This window comes from Lotus japonicus, chromosome 6 (assembly GCF_012489685.1).
Source record: "Lotus japonicus ecotype B-129 chromosome 6, LjGifu_v1.2".
Lineage (NCBI taxonomy): Eukaryota > Viridiplantae > Streptophyta > Magnoliopsida > Fabales > Fabaceae > Lotus > Lotus japonicus.
Window position 1 is genome coordinate 59,477,237 of NC_080046.1, and position 20,087 is coordinate 59,497,323.

General features: G+C 38.1%; 2 protein-coding genes across 2 annotated transcripts; both read right to left on the minus strand.

Annotated features, from left to right (window-relative positions):
- Positions 1-803: 803 nt before the first annotated feature.
- On the minus strand, positions 804-16,527 carry LOC130722362 (vacuolar protein sorting-associated protein 53 A). The gene is made up of 24 exons (XM_057573064.1): positions 16,253-16,527; positions 16,068-16,162; positions 15,936-15,992; positions 15,678-15,828; positions 15,025-15,095; positions 14,348-14,472; positions 13,886-14,046; positions 13,636-13,777; positions 13,158-13,221; positions 12,722-12,907; positions 12,579-12,620; positions 11,802-11,906; positions 11,654-11,713; positions 11,317-11,394; positions 10,746-10,853; positions 10,578-10,643; positions 10,411-10,488; positions 10,205-10,338; positions 10,020-10,113; positions 9,491-9,568; positions 8,490-8,552; positions 2,317-2,385; positions 1,669-1,764; positions 804-1,281 (listed from the first exon to the last, which is right to left on the minus strand). Exons 1-24 carry the CDS (start codon positions 16,299-16,301, stop codon positions 994-996), a joined length of 2,460 nt encoding a protein of 819 aa, XP_057429047.1. The 5' UTR covers positions 16,302-16,527; the 3' UTR covers positions 804-993.
- Positions 16,528-17,571: 1,044 nt separating this feature from the next.
- LOC130726532 (pentatricopeptide repeat-containing protein At5g66500, mitochondrial) lies at positions 17,572-19,880 on the minus strand. Its single transcript, XM_057577808.1, has one exon. The coding sequence runs from the start codon at positions 19,703-19,705 to the stop codon at positions 18,137-18,139; it is 1,569 nt and encodes a 522-aa protein (XP_057433791.1). The 5' UTR covers positions 19,706-19,880; the 3' UTR covers positions 17,572-18,136.
- Between the last annotated feature and the right edge of the window lie 207 nt (positions 19,881-20,087).

The window sequence follows — 20,087 nt, forward strand, 5'->3', positions numbered from 1 at the left end:
TACAACAAAAGCAGGTGACAGGTGCGATGTTATGCAACAATGGCATGGCATATTCTTCTCCTAACTTCTGCATGCAAAACTAGGAAAGTCTTATTAGCATCTAGAAGAACATATCCATTAGTCCTATATCTTTACTATAATTAAATTATCTTATCTAGAAGTTCAAGCCCTAAGCAATTGACTTATTGACCGTTTACTTTTCTCATGTGTGTGAAATTTTGACGTGGTAAAATCATTTAAAATTTCACAATTGTCTTTTTATAAATATTAAGAATGTAAATAGAAATAGACTTAATTAAATTTTATGAGATTGTCACCCAAGCCTAATGGATTAGTCTAAAATCACCAAAAAGATTTAGTTTTGATTGGTCAATAATATTTTAACATGTCTTAGAAAATTCTAACTCGCTCATGACGCATGTCATAATTTTACCAAATATTACCTTGGATGACGTAAGCAACTCCAAGTCTAATTAATAAGAAATTTTGGTTCCTTTTAAATTCTTGGCTAAAAAAATAATTAGGGAGATGTGGCATAAGTAGGACTAGTCGGATAGAATATAGGTTGTAAGATGTGACATGATGGCTTCAAAAATTTCGAGATATTTGTTTTCCTACAAACTTGTTTTTATCCATAACTTAAGATGATTGTCAACGATTGGTAAAATTTGAGTGAAGGCATGGCAAAATTTGAGTTGAGTTTCAAGAAAAGTGACCACCTAATAAAGAGAGCAGTTAAAAACTATCCCCTCCGATAAGTCCCTTGAAAGCCACACGAAGAATGCTGCAAATTGGGACATCTCTTTATTCGCAAAATCAGCTTCCATTTGATTGAGTGAAATATAGATAAACATGACATTAAACTTACAAAAAGAATCAGAGAAGATAAACAAAAAGAAACAGAACACTAAATTAGACAAAGGGGGATAAGAAAGTAAAAGCTTCTTGGTCTCTGTCAAAAAAAATTGGGTTGTATCTGTATCACTCTCTTCATTACGGATTAAAAAGCTTTCGGAAAGGCCCATCCTTCCTGTCTTTGGCAGCTTCGGTTAGAGCTAGGAACCGCTTGAACCCTGTGGTGGCAGCTCCACGTCCAAGAGCAGCCGCCCTAGTTAGAACATCTTCCCGGGAAGCGACGAGTCCGACAGCTGCGGGGCTAGGTACCACAGGAGCTACAGGTGGAGCAGGTACAATTGCAGGCGAAACCTGAGTTTGCTTAATGCCAGGTCCATGTTTGTTGAAGTCATCTAGTATGCTTTGTTGATCAGCTTTTTTGAGACCCTGAAAACACAAGGCATAAGTCATTCCAATAGGAAGCATAACTTACAAATCATGACCATAAATTTTAACTTAAATGAATATCAATTGCTTATTAAGAAATGGATCATAATTTTTTTTTTTGTTTTACATCATCTGTCTGATTTAGACATTAGATGGTGCTCATCAATCTCATCTCTTCAGCAATCAAATCTGTATCTTCTTATAATCCAATACTTTAGCAATGAGAATTACGGCAAGGTTTGTAACATCAGCAATAGAGAACATTATATAGCCCAGTGTACTTTATCTCAATGATCAGAGGTCCAGAACAAAGAAATAATGCATGAACAATTAATCAACCAACTAGAGAAATTGATAGAAGAACTAGCAAGAAATATTAATTATAACCTTAAGCTCCAATATTCGCTGAAATTCCATGGGTGTACCCTCAGGTAGCAATGCACGGTAGGTATCTGCTACAGAATCAACTGGAGAAAGTATAACCTAATACATAGAGATAACCGCACAAACTTGAATCAGAAGGAACCAAGTGCATGTTTGGTTATTTGCTACAAAAATTACCTGTTCTATATTTGATTTTTAAACAGTAGGAGACAGAATAAAACAAAAGATGAAGCATAAGCCAAAAGTTTCAAAAACTCGTTAATGAACCGAGACAACTTTTTGAACATCTAAAAGTGAAAAATACCCAACTTGTTTTCCTATTCTCAATAACCCTTCTCTCCTTCAACTCTCCTCCATTATTTTTTCGGTTTTTCTCCTTATCTCCCTTAAAATTACTTGTGCTGTGCTTCAATCATCAAAGACCAAACAGAAAAAAAAATTGTGATGATGTAATTAAACTATTTGTAATGTGTTCTTCTACTTATCCTGTCTCTCAGCATGCATCAAATGCAGCCTTAGGGAATAATCTTTTTTTTTCAAAATTCCTTCTATCAGATTTTGATTCTAAAATGTTTTGAAAACAAAATAACCTAATCAAAACAAACTAAATTATTATTACACAAATTTTTTGGTAATAAATAGACAACAAACCTTCAAAAGAGCCTCAGCTTTGCTCATCTCACGGCTTACGAACTTGGAATAACTAGCAGCACCTGATGTCTGTCGCAAAAATAAGCAATCAGTTAGTGTAATGAAATAAACCGGTGAAAAGAACACAACAACAATTAGAAATGGAAACAGAATTATATTGTTTTCAGTATTTAATTGACAAAGGTGAGTTGTAAAGATTTTAGATTCCTGGAAGGAGATCTTTAGTCTAGGCGGTGGAATATAGTTTATAACTTTACGTGAGACAACATAGCTGTTTGGTCCAGATAGTCAGTCCATTATTGTTTCCTTGTTAGTGTACAAGTAATTTAGAATATCAAGCAACCAGTTATTTTCTCACCATTCTAGCTCAAGATTTCAGCAATAAAGTAGAAATAGTTTATACTGATAGATATTGTGCATCAGTACCGCTTGTAAAGTAGATTCTTTCAGTGCGATAAAATATAATACAAGTGGGAAAGGGTAACTATTAGAGTACATCTCATACCGTGTAGTAGAAGCTACTATTAAGTAGCTGCTGACTGTGTATACAGTCAGCCTTAGAGTTAGTTATGCTAGCTGTCAAAGTTAGTTTTGCTTAGCTGTCATGCTGAGTTGTCATAACTGCATTTGTTAGAGTTTGTTAAGATTGGTTAGCTTGATTGACAAGCTAGAGTGTTCATTATATAAACTGTATTCACTCTTGTATTCAGTAACTTTGAAAATCAATGAGAATGAGATTCATAGAATAGAGTTTTCAACATGGTATCAAGAGCAGGGTACGATCCTTGAGGTCTCTCTTCTCAAATTTTTCTTCTTCATCTTCTTCACCATGGCTGAAGAAGTTCCTGAGATTCCGATTCCGGTTCCAGTTGCAGTGGCTCAACCACAGTTGAGTTCCTCAACTCTTGTTCACAAGCTTTCACTGAAGCTTGATGATACGAATTTCCTTTCATGGAAGCAGCATGTGGAAGGGATCGTTCGTACGCATCGATTGCAGAGTTATCTTGCTTGTCCTGAGATTCCACCACGATTTCTCAGTGAAGAAGATCGTGTGAATGCAGTGGAGAATCCTGCATATCAAATCTGGGAGCAGCAAGACTCTGCTCTGTTCACGTGGTTACTCTCGTCTCTTTCGCCATCGGTGCTTCCTACGGTGGTGAACTGTTCTCAGTCGTGGCAAGTGTGGGAGGCAGTGCTCGATTTCTTCCAAGCACACTCTCTCGCACAGTCAACGCAATTGCGATCTGAAATTCGATCCATCTCCAAGGGATCGAAGTCGTGTTCCGAGTATCTCAAACGTATCAAGTCGATTGTTAATGCGTTGATCACTATTGGAGATCCAATCTCCTATCGTGAACAATTGGAAGCAATTTTTGATGGTTTGCCAGAGGATTACAGTCATCTCCAAACGATTGTCTATAATCGTGAAACACCGAGTTCAATCTCGCAGATCGAAGCGATGATTATCGCTCATGAAGCGCGGCTAGATCGAGCTCGATCTCGTCAGATTACTGCGAATCCTCCATTGGCGCTACTGACGCAGGCTTCGCCGCCGCCAGCGACGCAACCTCCACCGTCGGCGCCTTCGCCGGTGCCTTCTGAGGCAAATTATGCTTCCAGCTCCGTCGATTCTTCCTATGAGGAGCGCTCCTTTGATGAGCGCGGTGATGAGCGCAGTGGTTTCTCTTATTCGCGTGGTCGTGGTGGTTACAATGGACGTGGTGGAGGCAACAACTCTCGCGGTGGCTACAATGGACGTGGCGGAGGCAGAGGCAACAATCGCAGTGTGCAATGTCAGATCTGCAAGAAGTATGGTCATGATGCCAGTATCTGCTATCATCGTGCATCTTCCACTCCTTCTACTGGCATGTTTGGCATGAACTCAGGTTATGGAGTGCAATTTCCTAATTTCCCTATGGTTCCTATGCCTCAGTTTGGTTTCTCTCCTTACTGTGGTTCTCCTCAGTTTGGAAATCCAACTCAGTTTGGACAACAGCAATACTCTGGACCTGGTTCTTCTTTTCCAGGATTTCCTTTTGGTCCTCCGCAGTTTGGTTTTCATCCTTTTGCTGGTACACCTTGGAATAATTCATCCTCTTCTCAGTTCACAAGTGGAGGGCACAGACCTGGGAATTACAATGCAAGACCACCTCAAGCTATGATCACAGGTCCATCACAAGCAGGAGGCTCTTCTGCTTCAGCAAATCTGAGCACTTGGTTCCCTGATTCTGGTGCAACTCACCATGTGACTAATGATGCATCAGTTGTCTCAGATAGTGTTTCTCTTGCTGGTAATGATCACATCTTCATGGGGAATGGACAAGGTTTGCCAATCCTCTGTATAGGATCTGCTTCCTTTCCCTCTCCCTATCATACTAACACCACACTCACTCTCAAAAATCTGCTTTTAGTTCCTGATATAACCAAAAATCTGGTTAGTGTGAGTAAATTTGCAAGAGATAATAATGTTTACTTTGAGTTTCACTCCTCTTTTTGTGTTGTGAAATGTCAGGTCACCTCTAGGGTTCTTCTTAAAGGTCATGTTGGTCCAGATGGCTTGTATGTCTTTGAAGGCATGCACACTCCTTCTCTTTCCAAGAGATCTTCTGTTCACGTTCCAAATTCCTTGCCTCCAGTTGCTGTTTCAGACTCAGTTTCTGCCTTGTCAGCTGTTTTACCTAGTTCTACTGTTCCTAGTTCTAGTAACAAGTCATCTACTATTGTAAGCCCAACCTCTTATGGTTTATGGCACTCTAGACTAGGTCATCCTCATCATGAGGCTTTACATTCAGCTTTAATTTCTTGTAATATTCTAGTACCTAATAAAACAAAGTTCACTGTTTGTTCAGCATGTTGTCTTTCCAAATCACATAGATTGCCTTCTCATTCTTCTAATACTGTCTATACTTTACCTTTGGAACTAGTTTTTGCTGACCTATGGGGGCCTGCTTCTATTGAATCTTCTTGTGGTTTCTCTTACTTTCTCACTTGTGTGGATGCCTTCTCTCGTTTCACTTGGATTTTTCCAATGAGAAAGAAGTCTGATACATGTTCTGTTTTTCTCCAGTTTCAAGCTATGGTTGAGTTGAAATTTAACATGAAACTTAAGTCTGTACAAACTGATAATGGTACAGAGTTCAAACCACTCACACCCTATTTTTCAAAATTAGGGATTGTTCATAGACTAACTTGTCCCTATACACATCATCAAAATGGTAGTGTAGAACGAAAGCATCGCCATATTATTGAGACTGGTCTTTCCTTGCTAGCACATGCTCATTTGCCATATCAGTTTTGGGATCATGCCTTTCTAGCAGCTGTTTTTCTTATTAACAGATTACCTACCTCAGTTTTAGGCAACATGAGTCCACATTTCAAGCTTTTTAACACACAACCTGACTACAACCTGCTTAAGGTTTTTGGTTGTGCTTGTTATCCACATTTAAGGCCTTATACACACTCTAAGCTGTCTCTCAGATCTAAGCTATGTGTGTTCTTGGGATATTCTTCACAACATCAAGGTTACAAGTGTATGGACAATGAGGGTAAGATCTATGTCTCAAAAGATGTGGTCTTTGATGAGTTCAACTTCCCATACTCTCATATGTTTCCCTCTTCTGTTTCCCTCTTCTGAGGCTGTTGGTTCTGACCAATGTGTTTCTTCAGTTATTTCTATTGTTCCTACTATTGTGACTGCTGAGCAACCTGCTGCTACTGTTTCACACCCTCCTGCAGCTTCTGCCTCACCTTCAGAGGCTAGTCATCATAGTGACTTTTCAGTACAACAGCAGCTTAGTCCCTCCTCTATGCCTGCCTCATCTTTTGGTTCAGCCAACCAAGTGGACAATCACTCAGAGTCTTCTACTGGAGCTATTCCTCAGCCTATTGGGAATGTTCATCCCATGCAAACAAGGGCAAAGTCTGGCATTGTTATGCAAAGGTTGTTTCCTACTTTACTTCTCACACAGGCAGAACCTACAACCTCTACTCAAGCTCTTAAGGATCCTAAGTGGAAAGCTGCTATGCAGGCAGAATATGATGCTTTAATGGCTAATGATACCTGGACTTTGGTCCCTCTTCCTAAGGATAGGAAGCCTATTGGCTGTAAATGGGTATTCAGGATTAAAGAGAATCCAGATGGGACCATCAATAGATACAAGGCAAGGTTGGTAGCCAAGGGTTATCATCAAGTGAAAGGTTTTGACTATTCTGAAACTTTTTCTCCAGTGGTGAAGCCTATAACTATTCGCATTATCCTCACATTGGCCATCACTAAGAAGTGGCACATTCATCAGCTTGATGTGAATAATGCCTTTCTCAATGGGGCACTTCAAGAGGAAGTCTATATGACTCAACCCTCTGGTTTTCAATGTGCAGATAGGTCTCTTGTGTGCAAGCTGCACAAAGCTCTCTATGGCCTCAAACAAGCTCCAAGAGCTTGGTTTGAGAGGCTGCGAGCAGCCCTAGTAAAGTATGGTTTTGCTCCTAGCAAATGTGATCCTTCTTTGTTCACATTTTACACTAAAGGGTGCTGCATCTACATTCTTGTTTATGACATTATCATCACTGGCAATTCACTGCCTCAGGTTCAGCAAGTGGTTCAGAACCTTGATTCAGAGTTCTCTTTGAAGCAATTGGGGCAGCTTGATTATTTCTTGGGAGTACAGGTTCATCACTTGAAGGATCAGTCTTTACTTTTAACTCAAACAAAGTACATTACTGATTTACTTGAGAGAGCAGAAATGGGGGATGCTAGAGGCATTTCTACTCCCATGATTGGAGGTGCCAAGCTAAGCAAATATGGCTCAGACTATTTTGCAGATCCTACTCTATACAGATCAATTGTTGGTGCACTGCAGTATGCTACTTTGACAAGACCAGAAATTAGTTTTGCTGTAAATAAAGTGTGTCAGTTTCTCAGTCAGCCCTTGGAAGATCATTGGAAGGCAGTGAACCGCATACTTAGGTATCTCAAAGGCACTTTACATCATGGTCTTCATCTTAGACCTTGTTCCTTGCATACTTCTGTTCCCCTTGTTGCCTTTTGTGATGCTGACTGGGGATCAGATCCTGATGACAGACGATCAACCTCAGGGACTTGTGTCTTTTTTGGTCCCAATCTAGTCTCTTGGAGCTCCAAGAAGCAGACCTTGGTGGCTAGGTCTAGCACAGAGGCTGAATACCGCAGCTTGGCCAATACCTCAGCAGAGTTACTTTGGGTTCAATCCTTGTTACAGGAACTTCAAGTTCCCTTTACTCCTCCAAGAGTGTTCTGTGATAATATGGGGGCTGTTGCTCTTACTCATAGTCCGGTTCTTCACACCAGAACTAAGCATATGGATCTTGATATCTTCTTTGTGCGGGAGAAAGTTCTTGCCAAGTCACTCTTTGTTCATCACATTCCTTCCGAGGATCAGCTAGCAGATCTCTTCACTAAAGCCCTCTCTCCTACCCGGTTTGAGCTTCTTCGTTCCAAACTTAATGTGATTGAGAAAGTTCCTTCTCACCCACCTTGAGTTTGAGGGGGTCTATTAGAGTACATCTCATACCGTGTAGTAGAAGCTACTATTAAGTAGCTGCTGACTGTGTATACAGTCAGCCTTAGAGTTAGTTATGCTAGCTGTCATAGTTAGTTTTGCTTAGCTGTCATGCTGAGTTGTCATAACTGCATTTGTTAGAGTTTGTGAAGATTGGTTAGCTTGATTGACAAGCTAGAGTGTTCATTATATAAACTGTATTCACTCTTGTATTCAGTAACTTTGAAAATCAATGAGAATGAGATTCATAGAATAGAGTTTTCAACAGTAACCAGCAAAAGCTGAAAGCTTGTTTAATTTCTGATTCAGCTTGATTTTCTAAAATATCAAATCATAATCCAGATAAGTATGTCTATTTTTCCTTTAAAGCTTTACTAACAACAAATACTGTCCATCCCGGAATTAGAGTAAGAAAATATTTAAATGCTTCTGGTAAAAAAAAGAATTTGCACCACAACCCAACAAAAATCCCCTAAAAATGTGAAATTGAGATGTTAGATTCACTAGGTACAAACTACAACAGGGAGAGAGCAAGAGAGGCCACACCATCACAAGTTATGTGATGGCGATAATTTTTATTGTATTTTAAGCAGTACTATTAGTGACATCAATTAATATAGGCAAGAGCTAGTTCACCTGTCTACCAAGGGAAGGAATTTCAAGAAGGATTGTCTTAACAGCTTGTGTATCCAAAAGCATCTGCAGAAATCACTTTATTAGTTCCTCAACTACATTAATAAGGTTCCAATGAGCTCCTCAGAAAACAGATTATAATAAAAAAATCAACAATGAAAAAGCAAGTTGGTCTCGAAGCCCAAAGTACGGAAAGCGGTTCAAAGTAACAAAAATAGTAAATACAAGCTAAATATTATTGCATTAGTTTCAACACATCCTCAATAACCTGTTTGCTTGCGACAGGAAGCAAAGGACACTTGTCACAATGTCAAAAATATTTCATAGTTAGGATTTATCCAAAATTTTATTTATTCAGGACTCTCCCCTAAATCAGATGGTGGGCTGATTAGATCCTCCATCTACTAGAGATGTGTCAAAGTAGAGTTTATAAAGGCTTGGGCAATCTTCACTTCCCGAGTTAGTTTTTGAAGTAAAGTTAGACCGCCCAAACTTCATATGGAGCCCACCCGAGATCTGATATTGGTTCATCCACAGCTGTCCAAAAATCAACCTGGCCCTCCGACTTTCCCACTACAATTAACTTAACCATTGCAGTAAAAATACTAAAAAAAACAGTCTTAATCTCCATGCTCCAGATATCCAATTCTAAGTGTGAAAGCGGTGTGTTGAGAACTTGAGATCCCACATCAACTAGAGAGATATGACCAAAGTAGAGCTCATAAAAATGCTTGGGCAATCTTTACCTTATGAGCTAGCTTTTTGGACAGAGATAGATTTATCCCAATTTGATGATAGAAAATTCATCTTTTGATTAAAAAAAAGACTTGCTTCACTCGTTTTCCTTCTTTTTGTTCCTTTTGTATTTTGAATTTTGGGTTTTTTGGAGCATATCTTAACCTCCACTCGTACAGTACTTAACCCTCCTTCCTCTTTCCCACTGAAGTTAAGTTCTGTGACTTTACTCTTAATGTTATAAGGATAAACAAAAAAGCAGTCAGTACCTGCTGAGCTCCAGTTTCTGATATTTGCTTGCATTTGAAAATGTTAGAATAAAAGCGTGGACCGAGAGATGATGCAAGCTGCAGATAATAAATGTAAGAACAGATTTAAAGCAGACAACTAAATACCATATGAATAATTACGGATGATTAAATTGATGAACTATAGGAGATGTTATCAAAACTAAAATTTAGTAAATTTTCATAACAGAAAAACGCAGTATAGGTGAAAATTGACTGGACTTGAGTCAGAAGCCTGAAACTTAGAAAAATATTAATATGCAATAGATAAACATTCACAAATGCTCCCAGAATAAGCAAAAATTGTCATGCCACAAACACTGTTGAAGATGAATATGAACTAATACAATGGCATTTTCATCAGAAATAGTTATTTAAAACAAAAAAATCAATGTATACTTACATTAATTATAGAACTATAACTAATGCTAGAAAAGAAAATACCCTCAACACCAAGGTTGATTTAAAAAAACACAGTTTCATGTATTTAATGAATTTTATAGTCGATCACCTTGTCAAGAAAAAACTGGAAGTATAGAGGTGAAAGAAGACTTCCAAGTGTAGGAATGCTAGTGGTTAGAATCAAATTTATAGAATTAACATATCTGCAAGAAAAATTGTACAATTAAACTTTGGATCTTTGTCAGGAATAAGAATAAGAATAATAGTTAAGATTTATTAAGGAGTTCAGCTTACTCTGATTGATCGCCAACACTTTCAAGCGTACCCCATGGAACGCGTGTCATCGCAGCCATTTCAATATCAAATTTGGTTTCCAGGCCATGCACTAAGGTTACCAATGATCTAGTTATAACAGCTGAAAATTCATCCTGCATAATTGCATAGCTCCATAAGAAAGAGAGCTGTTGAAAAGAACATTATTTATCAAAAGACATTATTACCTGTACTTCTGACATATCCACCCCATCTGCAAATTGAGGATCAATAATTTTAGAAACACTTTCAGCTAGTTCACCAGCCTGACAAGTACAAAGCTAGTTAGCAAAAGTTTTGCAAAACCGGTATTTACTCATTATTAACTGCATGAAGAAATGATAAAGAAACTAACCGTTTTGTGGCAATATTCGGCTGAGTTGACAATATAGCAAATCACTCTTTCATCCCTATCAGATGTCTGTTCAACATTTCCAAAGATTAAAAACAGAGAGAGAGAGAGAGTTCTTTGATAACATGAATATTCTCACATATAATGAAAACTCAATTCCTTTCAAGATACCTTTATCTGTCCATCCATGCCTGTGGCTGCAGCAACAATTCCCGTGCCCCCCTTTGGGAGTCTTGCAAAGAGTTTTGTAGCATATGCTTTAAGAATTCTTTGGAAAACCTAAGATTGAAAAGGAATGAAATCATAAAATGCATGAAGCAACCATCACAAGCCTAAGAGTCTTGCATGATGCCCTACTAAGTTTGGCTCTTTTAATAGTGTTGGTTTCAAGTTGAGGACTATTTAGTCCTCAAGAGTGGGCTATTTAGCGTAAATTTCATCACAAACATCATTTATTGAATCCTTCAACTTTATTTAAGCTAGGATTTTTTTTTCTCTTGTTTTTATTTTACTTTATTAAAGAAGTTCAATTGATAAAAGCAAATAACTTGACATAGAAAATAACAAGAAACAATAGTTTGATTCTGAAGGACATTTAAAGCAAATCCACAGATTTGGACATGATTCAAAACAACCACCAAAAAAATGAAAACAGATAAAGGGGAAAATGAAGTTAGAAAACTTACACATATGACCACTTTATACAAACAGAAATATTAAAGTCTATGATTTATGAGTTTACCTTCAACAAATTATATAGTGTCTGGTTCTTTGTCAAAGCACTGCATCTCTTCAGGCTTCTCTTAATTATAAGAAATAACTGTGTAGAATGACAAAAGACAACCATGTAAACACGAGCTTAACAAACAAGTCATAAAAAAAAGAAAAAGAAAACAGGGGAGGGCGGGGTAGGGGACAATTTAAGCTATGAACCACATTACTCTTTTGCAACAGTTAATAATCAGATACCATCTTTAAGACAAAAATCTAGAGACATAACACGTGAAATAGGGTAGAAAGGTAAATTACCGTGCTCTATAGCATAAGTACATAACATGTAAAAAGGTTTAGTGACACACCTGCATGCTACTGGACAAAACACTACTCTGACCTCCCTCCTCAATATCCCATGTCTCCTCCTATAGTGGATGAAATGAAATGTTTAATCCAGGAAAAAAAACAGAAGGAAATCAAAGAGAAGATATCGGAAACGTAAGAACAAATTACCTGAACAAGTTTCTCCAGACTTTCCATTAGCGTCTTCTCTTCCAATTCTATGTATACTTGTAAGTGAGGTTCAAAGCAAGATGAAATAATTCCACGGAAGTTGAACTGTCCAAACAATCAAATGTCTATGAGGTCAGTCTTAAAGAAACAGATCAATAGGAATAAAATGAGAACACCTCTGAGAAAAACATAGTTACAACCAACAGCAGAGAAAATAAATACCAAGAGACAACTGATTTCTTTACATCAACCTCACTTGACTTATTTTTTATCTACAATTTTGTACTTCCAGCTTTTCCATTTCCCTATTTCCATTTTGTTGATAAATATGAAACAATTATAAAATAACTGAGAGGCAACTGCATGACAAGACTCAGTATATAAGTTCAGACTTAGGGTCAAAAGAACAGAAGTGTTGAAATAAAGAACATATTTTTCCATGAATTTTCAGGGCTCTGCTTGAGAAGGAAAACAGGATAAAATAACCACAACTCTAGTTTGAAAATTTGAATATTAAGCAATATCATGATGTAATGTAGCACATTTTGAGTTTTTGATTAAAATATTAAGCAAGTGAGACAAACTTAGAACTATTGGATAAAGAGCCACATCAAATAATCATGATAAAAATGCAAGACAGGAAGACAAACCGAGAAGGTTAATCCCAAAAGCAATTATGTCAATATGACAACACCTCAAACACCACAAATGTAAATACATGCACTTAACCTTTAAAATCAATTATATGTATAAGAAAACAGATATATAAAACCATACCCCAGCTCCAGGCACAGCCAGATCCTTACTTCCATCTTTCTCCTATTGATACAAAAGAAAAATGTAGTGGTCACTTGATAAATTCAATTTGAATAAGTCCTTATGAACAAATATTGTCAAGTTCAGCACTTCACAAAACATACTTCACTCTCACTTCCTTGTTGCGCAGCAAGCTTTTTTTCATATTTCTTCCTGATATCAGAAGCACTACTGCTAGAATTAGCACTTCGACCTATTTCTTCAATTGCATTCGCAACTTCTCTGTTTTGAGTTCCTCCCCCAAATTTCTCAGCCAATTCATCCTCAAACTCTAAAGTTCGCTGCAAAGCCTGCAGGAAATTAACATACGAAACACTGTAATAACACATTAAAATCCAAGTGTTTCCAGGATAATGTGAGAACTTATGCATAATAACCACCATAACTGAGAAAAATTAACCATCGACATTTATTTTGTAATTAAAAGCCCAGGAATGAGAAATAGTGGCAGCTGGCAAAAAAATGTAGCTGCATAACACCATAGCATGTGAAGCAATTATGATAACAACAATGTCAGCTTCTCACTATATGATGGCTTACCAGCAACAAGGTCCCAACATCTGGCTTTTCCTTTAGATTAGCAAGAATGTCTTCAAGTTGTTTCCTGTAGAGACAAGTATCATAAAAACAATAATATTTTTGTACATAGTAACCCTGAACTGAGTCCAGTACATATGAAAAAGCACAATATTCTGGTAAATGCTTAATTCTATCGCCTTTCTTTTGTAAAACATACCAGTTACCGCATGAAGTCTACAACAAAGACATCTCAAAATTTTGATACTTGATTAAATTTGATGTCGTAAATTCAATATCAGACAGATGCGGAAAATAAAGTCTAAATAACTGCAGCAGAAAAAAATATTCACTTAACATATTAAAATGACATTTTACAACAAACTAGAAGTAATCATGTTTCACAATGGCCATGGCTTCTTGTACTGGAGAAGGCCTCAAAGATCTATCACCGACTCACCATTTATAATACTAAGGTTCTATGAACAGATAAATAACATACCTCGTCTTTTTGCAAAATAGTATACAGAGCCTATAAGAAACATGCCATGAAGATGGAAAGATTTTCCAAATTTCTTCATTTGATCTCATTCGGCGCTTAATCCATGCATATCTTCGTTCAGTTTTATCCAGCTTTGCCAGTTCTGAAAGATGTGATAAAAAAGAAAATTAAAGTCAAATTTACAGACATTAGGAAAAAACTTTATGAATAACCGAACACAAAATTTTCATTATAGATAAGTAAAACACACCGGCTCCTTCAAAAATTTGCTCATACGAAGTAAGCTCCCTATTGCAAAAATTGTTTACCAACTCTTCCCTGACAGAAGGCTCTAATGCATCAACAACCAAGCAGGCATCAGACAACTGCTGTAACAAATTGGTTTCTTCTGTCTCCTTTCCAGTACCTAAGCTGAGACAAAAACAGAAAATTGAGAAACCCAGTTACATATAACCTCTTTAGAACCAAGCTGCTTCCATAGTTAAGGTGGTTTTTTCCTTTGGTTACATAGGAAGATGACAGCAAAAAAACAAGACCCTACACTAGCAAGTCCTTACACCTCACATAGATGCTCAATCACAAAGGAGGGTGGAAGCCTCCAAACACGTAACTCAGATGAGCTATTTAAGTGGGCATTGTATATCCAGTTGACACTGTAGTGCCCATGGAGATTTTCAAACACAGGAGAAGATGGAGATCAGTAACAATATACCTCGAAAAATCAGAAGACACATGTGACTTGAGGATCTGCTTGATATTCTTAAACTTCTCCCTCAGCTCTATGATCTTTGGAATATCTCGATAGGCCTCAAAATGGCTACATAACTGGTTCACTGCCTGAAATTCAAGATTACAGTATCAAAAAATCAATAGGCACAACAACAAAGAGTACATTAGTTTCTTGAAAAAAAAGGCATTACTTTCTCCATGGCATGGATAAAAATTCAGAAATTATTAGGAAAAATGTACACAAAAAATTATCATTCAAATTTAATTATTAAGCTTAAAAGTTAAGAATTTAAGTCAGATTAACCAGTGTGCATAGAGAACTGGAAGTCTCAAAATGCTAAAAGAAACAACCCAAACTAAGAATCAAAATGATCTAACCAACTAAACAGTATAGTCCTCAATAATAAACTGGGTAGTCCTAAATAACTCATAGATAAACCCCAATTACATGAAACAATTCCTAAACTACAAAGACGACCCAAACGGATACAATAACCAGAAATAGCATTATGCCATCACTCCTTCAGAGTCACAATAGATTTGCTTTCTACCCCGTTCCCCCAACACCCACATAAAACACCAATCCACTGCTGGCGGCAAATAGCAATGCAGTAAGTTAGCAGCAGTTAAAAAACAATACTGTAAAGACAGAGTGGATACCTCCAATTGTGCAGCTGCCTCTTTATATTGGCGTTTTGAAGCCATGACTTGAAGCTGTTCAACAGCAGAGACTGCCATATGATAGGTAAGCTTGTTGAAGTAAAAATATTTAAAAAATCTATACATTTCAAAAATTATCAACTATGTAACAAACCTATAGAATAGATGTACATTTCTCATTTAGAAATAGTAAGCTAAAATTGCACCACTTAGTTTAAACATTTGTATCAGAAAAATGGTCTAATGGCTCACTAGTGCTAATGTTTCAAATACAGAAATACATGTGCAATTGCATCCTCACTTGGCAGTTGTTTTCTGTAGTCGATTATGGAGAATTGTATGATGTCTGAATGTTTATGGTAAAATAATTAAAATGGTGTATAAGCAAAGTTGGTTAAATCATACCAATCCCGTCTCTAGTCAAGTAATAATCCTCAAAAGTCAGCATTTTTTTAGTAATTTATAGATTACGCATGTTTCCAATTAGACAACTATATTCCACGAAATGACAAGATTATAAACAAACATAATTATACACCATCTAATTGTGTTTCTACAGAACTAGACTTGTTCAAGCTAATCAACATATCTAAAGAACTAGAGCTACAAATCCTGAAATGCTGAATCTAGCAACCTAAAGAACCAAGACTTACCAAGCATCGTAAGACGATGGAGCGCAGTGATAGTGGTAGTTATATGCTTCTTTGCAAAGTCCAATTTCTTAATGTCACGACATATTTCTTGAACCATCGTTTCACTCTGTACAGCTTTAGTTTTTATTTCTCGAATCTTATACATAAGTTCCTGCATTATGAAAACCATAATGCTTAAAAATACACACTGAACACCCCCAAAACAAGGCATGCTTCAAAGCAAACAACTACTTCACAAGCTCAGAGTCTCAGACATACCTCAACGGCACACGTAGCGGCAGCGAGATCTTCTTTCGCCTTGGTTCCTGAATTACTCTGAAATAAGAGAAGGAGAGGCATCAGCGGAAAATTGTGGAAACAAATTATGCTGAATGGTGAACAGTTTTTTACCTGTTGGCGAACAGCAGATAAGATTCCAGCATCAACAGTCCGAATCTCGTTCTGGATTTTCTGCATGAGTGGCTCAACACCAGATAGCGATGCTTCTGCAGAGTAACAAAATGTGAGAAATCATAGAACACAGTGGTTAACTACACAGAGCGTTCAATTGAATTGAAATCGATGGAGATGTATACCGTTTGGGAACATCTGGTTGATGTACTCCAGAGCGCTTGACTTGTCCATTGTTGAGTCCGGCGAATCGTGAACGGAGATGGTGGTGGTTACGCGGATCTCTGGATTCGCGAGTCTTCTTCAATCGCGCGCTCGCACCATTTGTGCTCTTCGATTCGTGCCAGATCCAGTTACAGTTCAGCAACTGTGGACTATGCACCTCTTCTTCCTCTTCTTCTTCTTCAATCTCTGGATCGTCCTCTGATATAAGAATTTCAGATTTCAGAGGACTCGTACTGAAATTTTCCAAAAAATTTAATCAAAGAGGAAAAAAAAGATAATGCATTGTGCATTTTTAATTTTTTCGATAAAATCTTTTTTTCTTTAACATTACGTAACATTCCCCCTTAAAATGAAAATAATATAACAATTATAAAATTATTTTGCGTGTGTATATTTTTTTGGTTACATGGAGGGGCATGGCCCCGAAAGCGAAAACATGCTAAATTACATGAGCACGAAAAGAAGCTAGAGCCTCCTCACTAAACCAAAAGACTACGACAATGAATAGATTTAGCAAGACACTCCGCCAAGGGGTTGGCTTCCCGCAGGACATGGTGATATTTAACCTTTATCTCAGTTGGGATCCCACGATGAATGGCACGGACTAGCTCCAAGTAAGGATTAACCAGTGTCAGGTGCATTAACTGCTGCAATAGCCTCAACCGAGTCATACTCAATCACCACTTTAGGGAAATGTTTGGTACTCAGGACCTCCAAATTGCTTGAATCATTTTGAGCTATGGCAGAAGAAGGGTGTTGTTGTTTCTTATTTTGGCCCCCTTCTTCATGAGTGTTTTGCTTTGTCTTTGATGTTTTCTTCTTTTTTAATTGTCTTTTTATTAGGCGAAACAACAGTATGGTATGGCTTGAGTTTTATCTTATCCTAACAATTTTTGGGTTGAAGATGTGTCAAGGATTTGTCCCTCTCTTGTCATCTGATTTTTCTTATTAATGCATTTGCAAGTGTTTGAATGAGAATATGTAATAGCTTATGGCCTATTTACAGGCTATTTTGTTAATTTTTGTAAGTTATTCGGAATAGTTTCTGCTCATTTATAATATGCTTTCAATTTATTTCAATAAATTTCTCAAATTATTTTATGGATAGGCGCTCATCGCATAAGAGTTTATGGCTATAAGCGCTCAATTGAGCTGCTTTCCTAGTTTTTATTTGTTCATTGCTAAATATTTTATGAATAAATAAATATACTAACAATCCTTTATATTTAAAATAATAGTTATAGATTGAAGCTAAAAAGTAAATTAGTTTTTTTAGTTACAAGAGGAAAACAAAGTAAATTAGTTTAATTAAAGGAATTAACTATTAAGGAAAATCCTAATTAGTACGAAGATTATTCGGCGAAATGTAAAACCAATTTGATTGGTTGAAAGCATATTCCTCTTTGTTTTTGCATTAATTCTTCGCACAGAATAGCTTCACTCAATTATTAACTACAAGTCGAGTGTAACTCTTCATATATAGTGGTGACAATGGTGGTGATGCTCCCTGCTTGGAGGTTGCTTCATGCTTAGTAGCTGCTCATCCGACGTTCGTGTGAATGTGATGCATTCTGCTGGCGGAAGACACTCTAACGCTCAAATTACCAAGAATATATAGTGTATAGGGGTTAGGTTAGATAGTGTGTCCCTTGGTCTGTTTCGTATCTCTTCGTATATGAAGAGATCGAAGGCTCGAAGCGTCCCAAGTTCAGTCAATGTCACTCGAATTCCTAAGCGCAGAGTGGATCGAAGTGCGCACTCCGATTGTCTGGGTCAATTGTCCTTCCTGCAGGAATCACCCAGTAGCAGGAAAATCTCTAGTTACCAATTGTCAAGGTGAACAATCAAGCAGTTAGTGACCTGGCATGTAGATTGAATCCCACATCACTACTGATCCAGCTATTCCCAGCTTCCTTGACCAATCCTTTTGTCCTCATGATGCTTCTCACTTCATCAACGCAATCCCACCTACCAATGGCTGCATAAAAATTGGATACAAGCACGACATTGCTAGCTTTATTGGGTTCCAACTGCAAGAGATTCTTTGCAGCAAATTCACCTCTTTCAACATCCTGATTGAGACTGCAAGCATTCAACAATGCTATCCACACTCCCACAGTAAGCCTAGTACCCTGCTCAATCATGTTGTGATATGCAGACCATACTTCTTCTATATTACCAGCTCGTCCTAAGATATCTATGAAGCATGCATAGTGCTCCGGGTCTGGTTCAAGACCATATTTCTCCCTCATCAAATTGAAACACTCTCTGCCTTCCTCCACTAGTCCAGAGTGATCACAAGCTGATAAGACAGCCAAAAAAGTCACAGAATTTGGCAACACCTTGCTTCCATCCTCCCTCATCTTCCGAAACAGCTCAACAGCTTCATGCCCATGCCCATGTCTTCCATATGCATCAATCATACAAGTCCAGGAAATAACATCCTTGTGGCAGATTCCATCAAACAGTGACCGAGCAAGCGAAATATTCCCACATTTCGCATACATGTCCAACAGGGCACTGCATAGTTGGGTCTCAAGAGTAAAACCCCAACGAAGAGCAACACAATGTATCTGTTTCCCTGCCCACAAATCCGAATTCTCAGAGCAACCCACAAGAACACTAGTGAGTGCAACAGCATTGGGCTTCACCAAGCTCATAACTTCAAATGCCTCAGCATACCTTCTATTCCTAATACACCCAGAAACCAATGAATTATGCATCATGTCATCCTTCCAACCCTTCAAACTAGAGAAAACTTTCAAAGCATCATCAACACGCCCGACACCGGAATAAAAATCAATAAGAGCAGTGCTCAAAACAACCAAGTCACGCCCCATAGACACCACCAAACCATGAACCTGCCTACCAAGCTCCACCGCCTTCAAAGAAGCACAACATTTCAACACTGAACACAAAGTAAACTCGCTGATCTCAACATTCTCCCTCCCCATTTCCCTGAGAACACCAATCACCTCACCAGGAAGATCCCACCGTAAATAACACGAAAGCAAAGCGTTCCAAGCAACAACATCTCTGTGACCCATTTCATCAAACACCTTGATGGACTCACTCAAAGACCCATATCGTGAATACATGTTCAACAGTGCGGTTTTCGCCACGGTCCCAGAATCCGCACCGGTTCTAACCATCTGGGCATGTAGATGTTTACCGAGTTGGGGGACGAGTAAGAGAGGAGATGGACGCAGGAGAGGGGTGAAGGTATGTGCATCGATGTCTGAACGCAGACGGCGGAGAGAGCGGAAGAGGCTCCAGGCGGAGAAAGGGTCACCACGGCGGACATGGGAGGTGATGAGGGAGTTGAGATGGGAAATGTCTTGTCGTAGCAGTTGGTCGGAGGGAATATGAAGAGAGTTCAACGGTAATGGCCGTGCCACAGCACGCACCGACATCCTTCTAGCTGTTTGGTTACGATCAAACTCACAATTTGATCAATAATGTAATATTCATAAATTTGTTTTGGGTTAAATATGTTTATGTTTCTTCTAACTATATCGTCGGCCGAATTTAATTAACCAGCCGAGTAAAGATGTATAGCTGAATCGTGTAACCCCAATAGTCACACTACCTAATGGGACATCAATATGCAACCACAACCCAATACCAAAAGCCTTACCCACCTACACGACACAACCAAACCTCATTGACCTAGTTGTTCACACTTCACACCCTTCATCTTGGCCTTGACCGCACACGAAAGCCCTACCAAACCCCCTTAAGACCATTGTACCCTCATTTGTACAAGCTATTGCCTATGTCGAATCGCTTTGACAT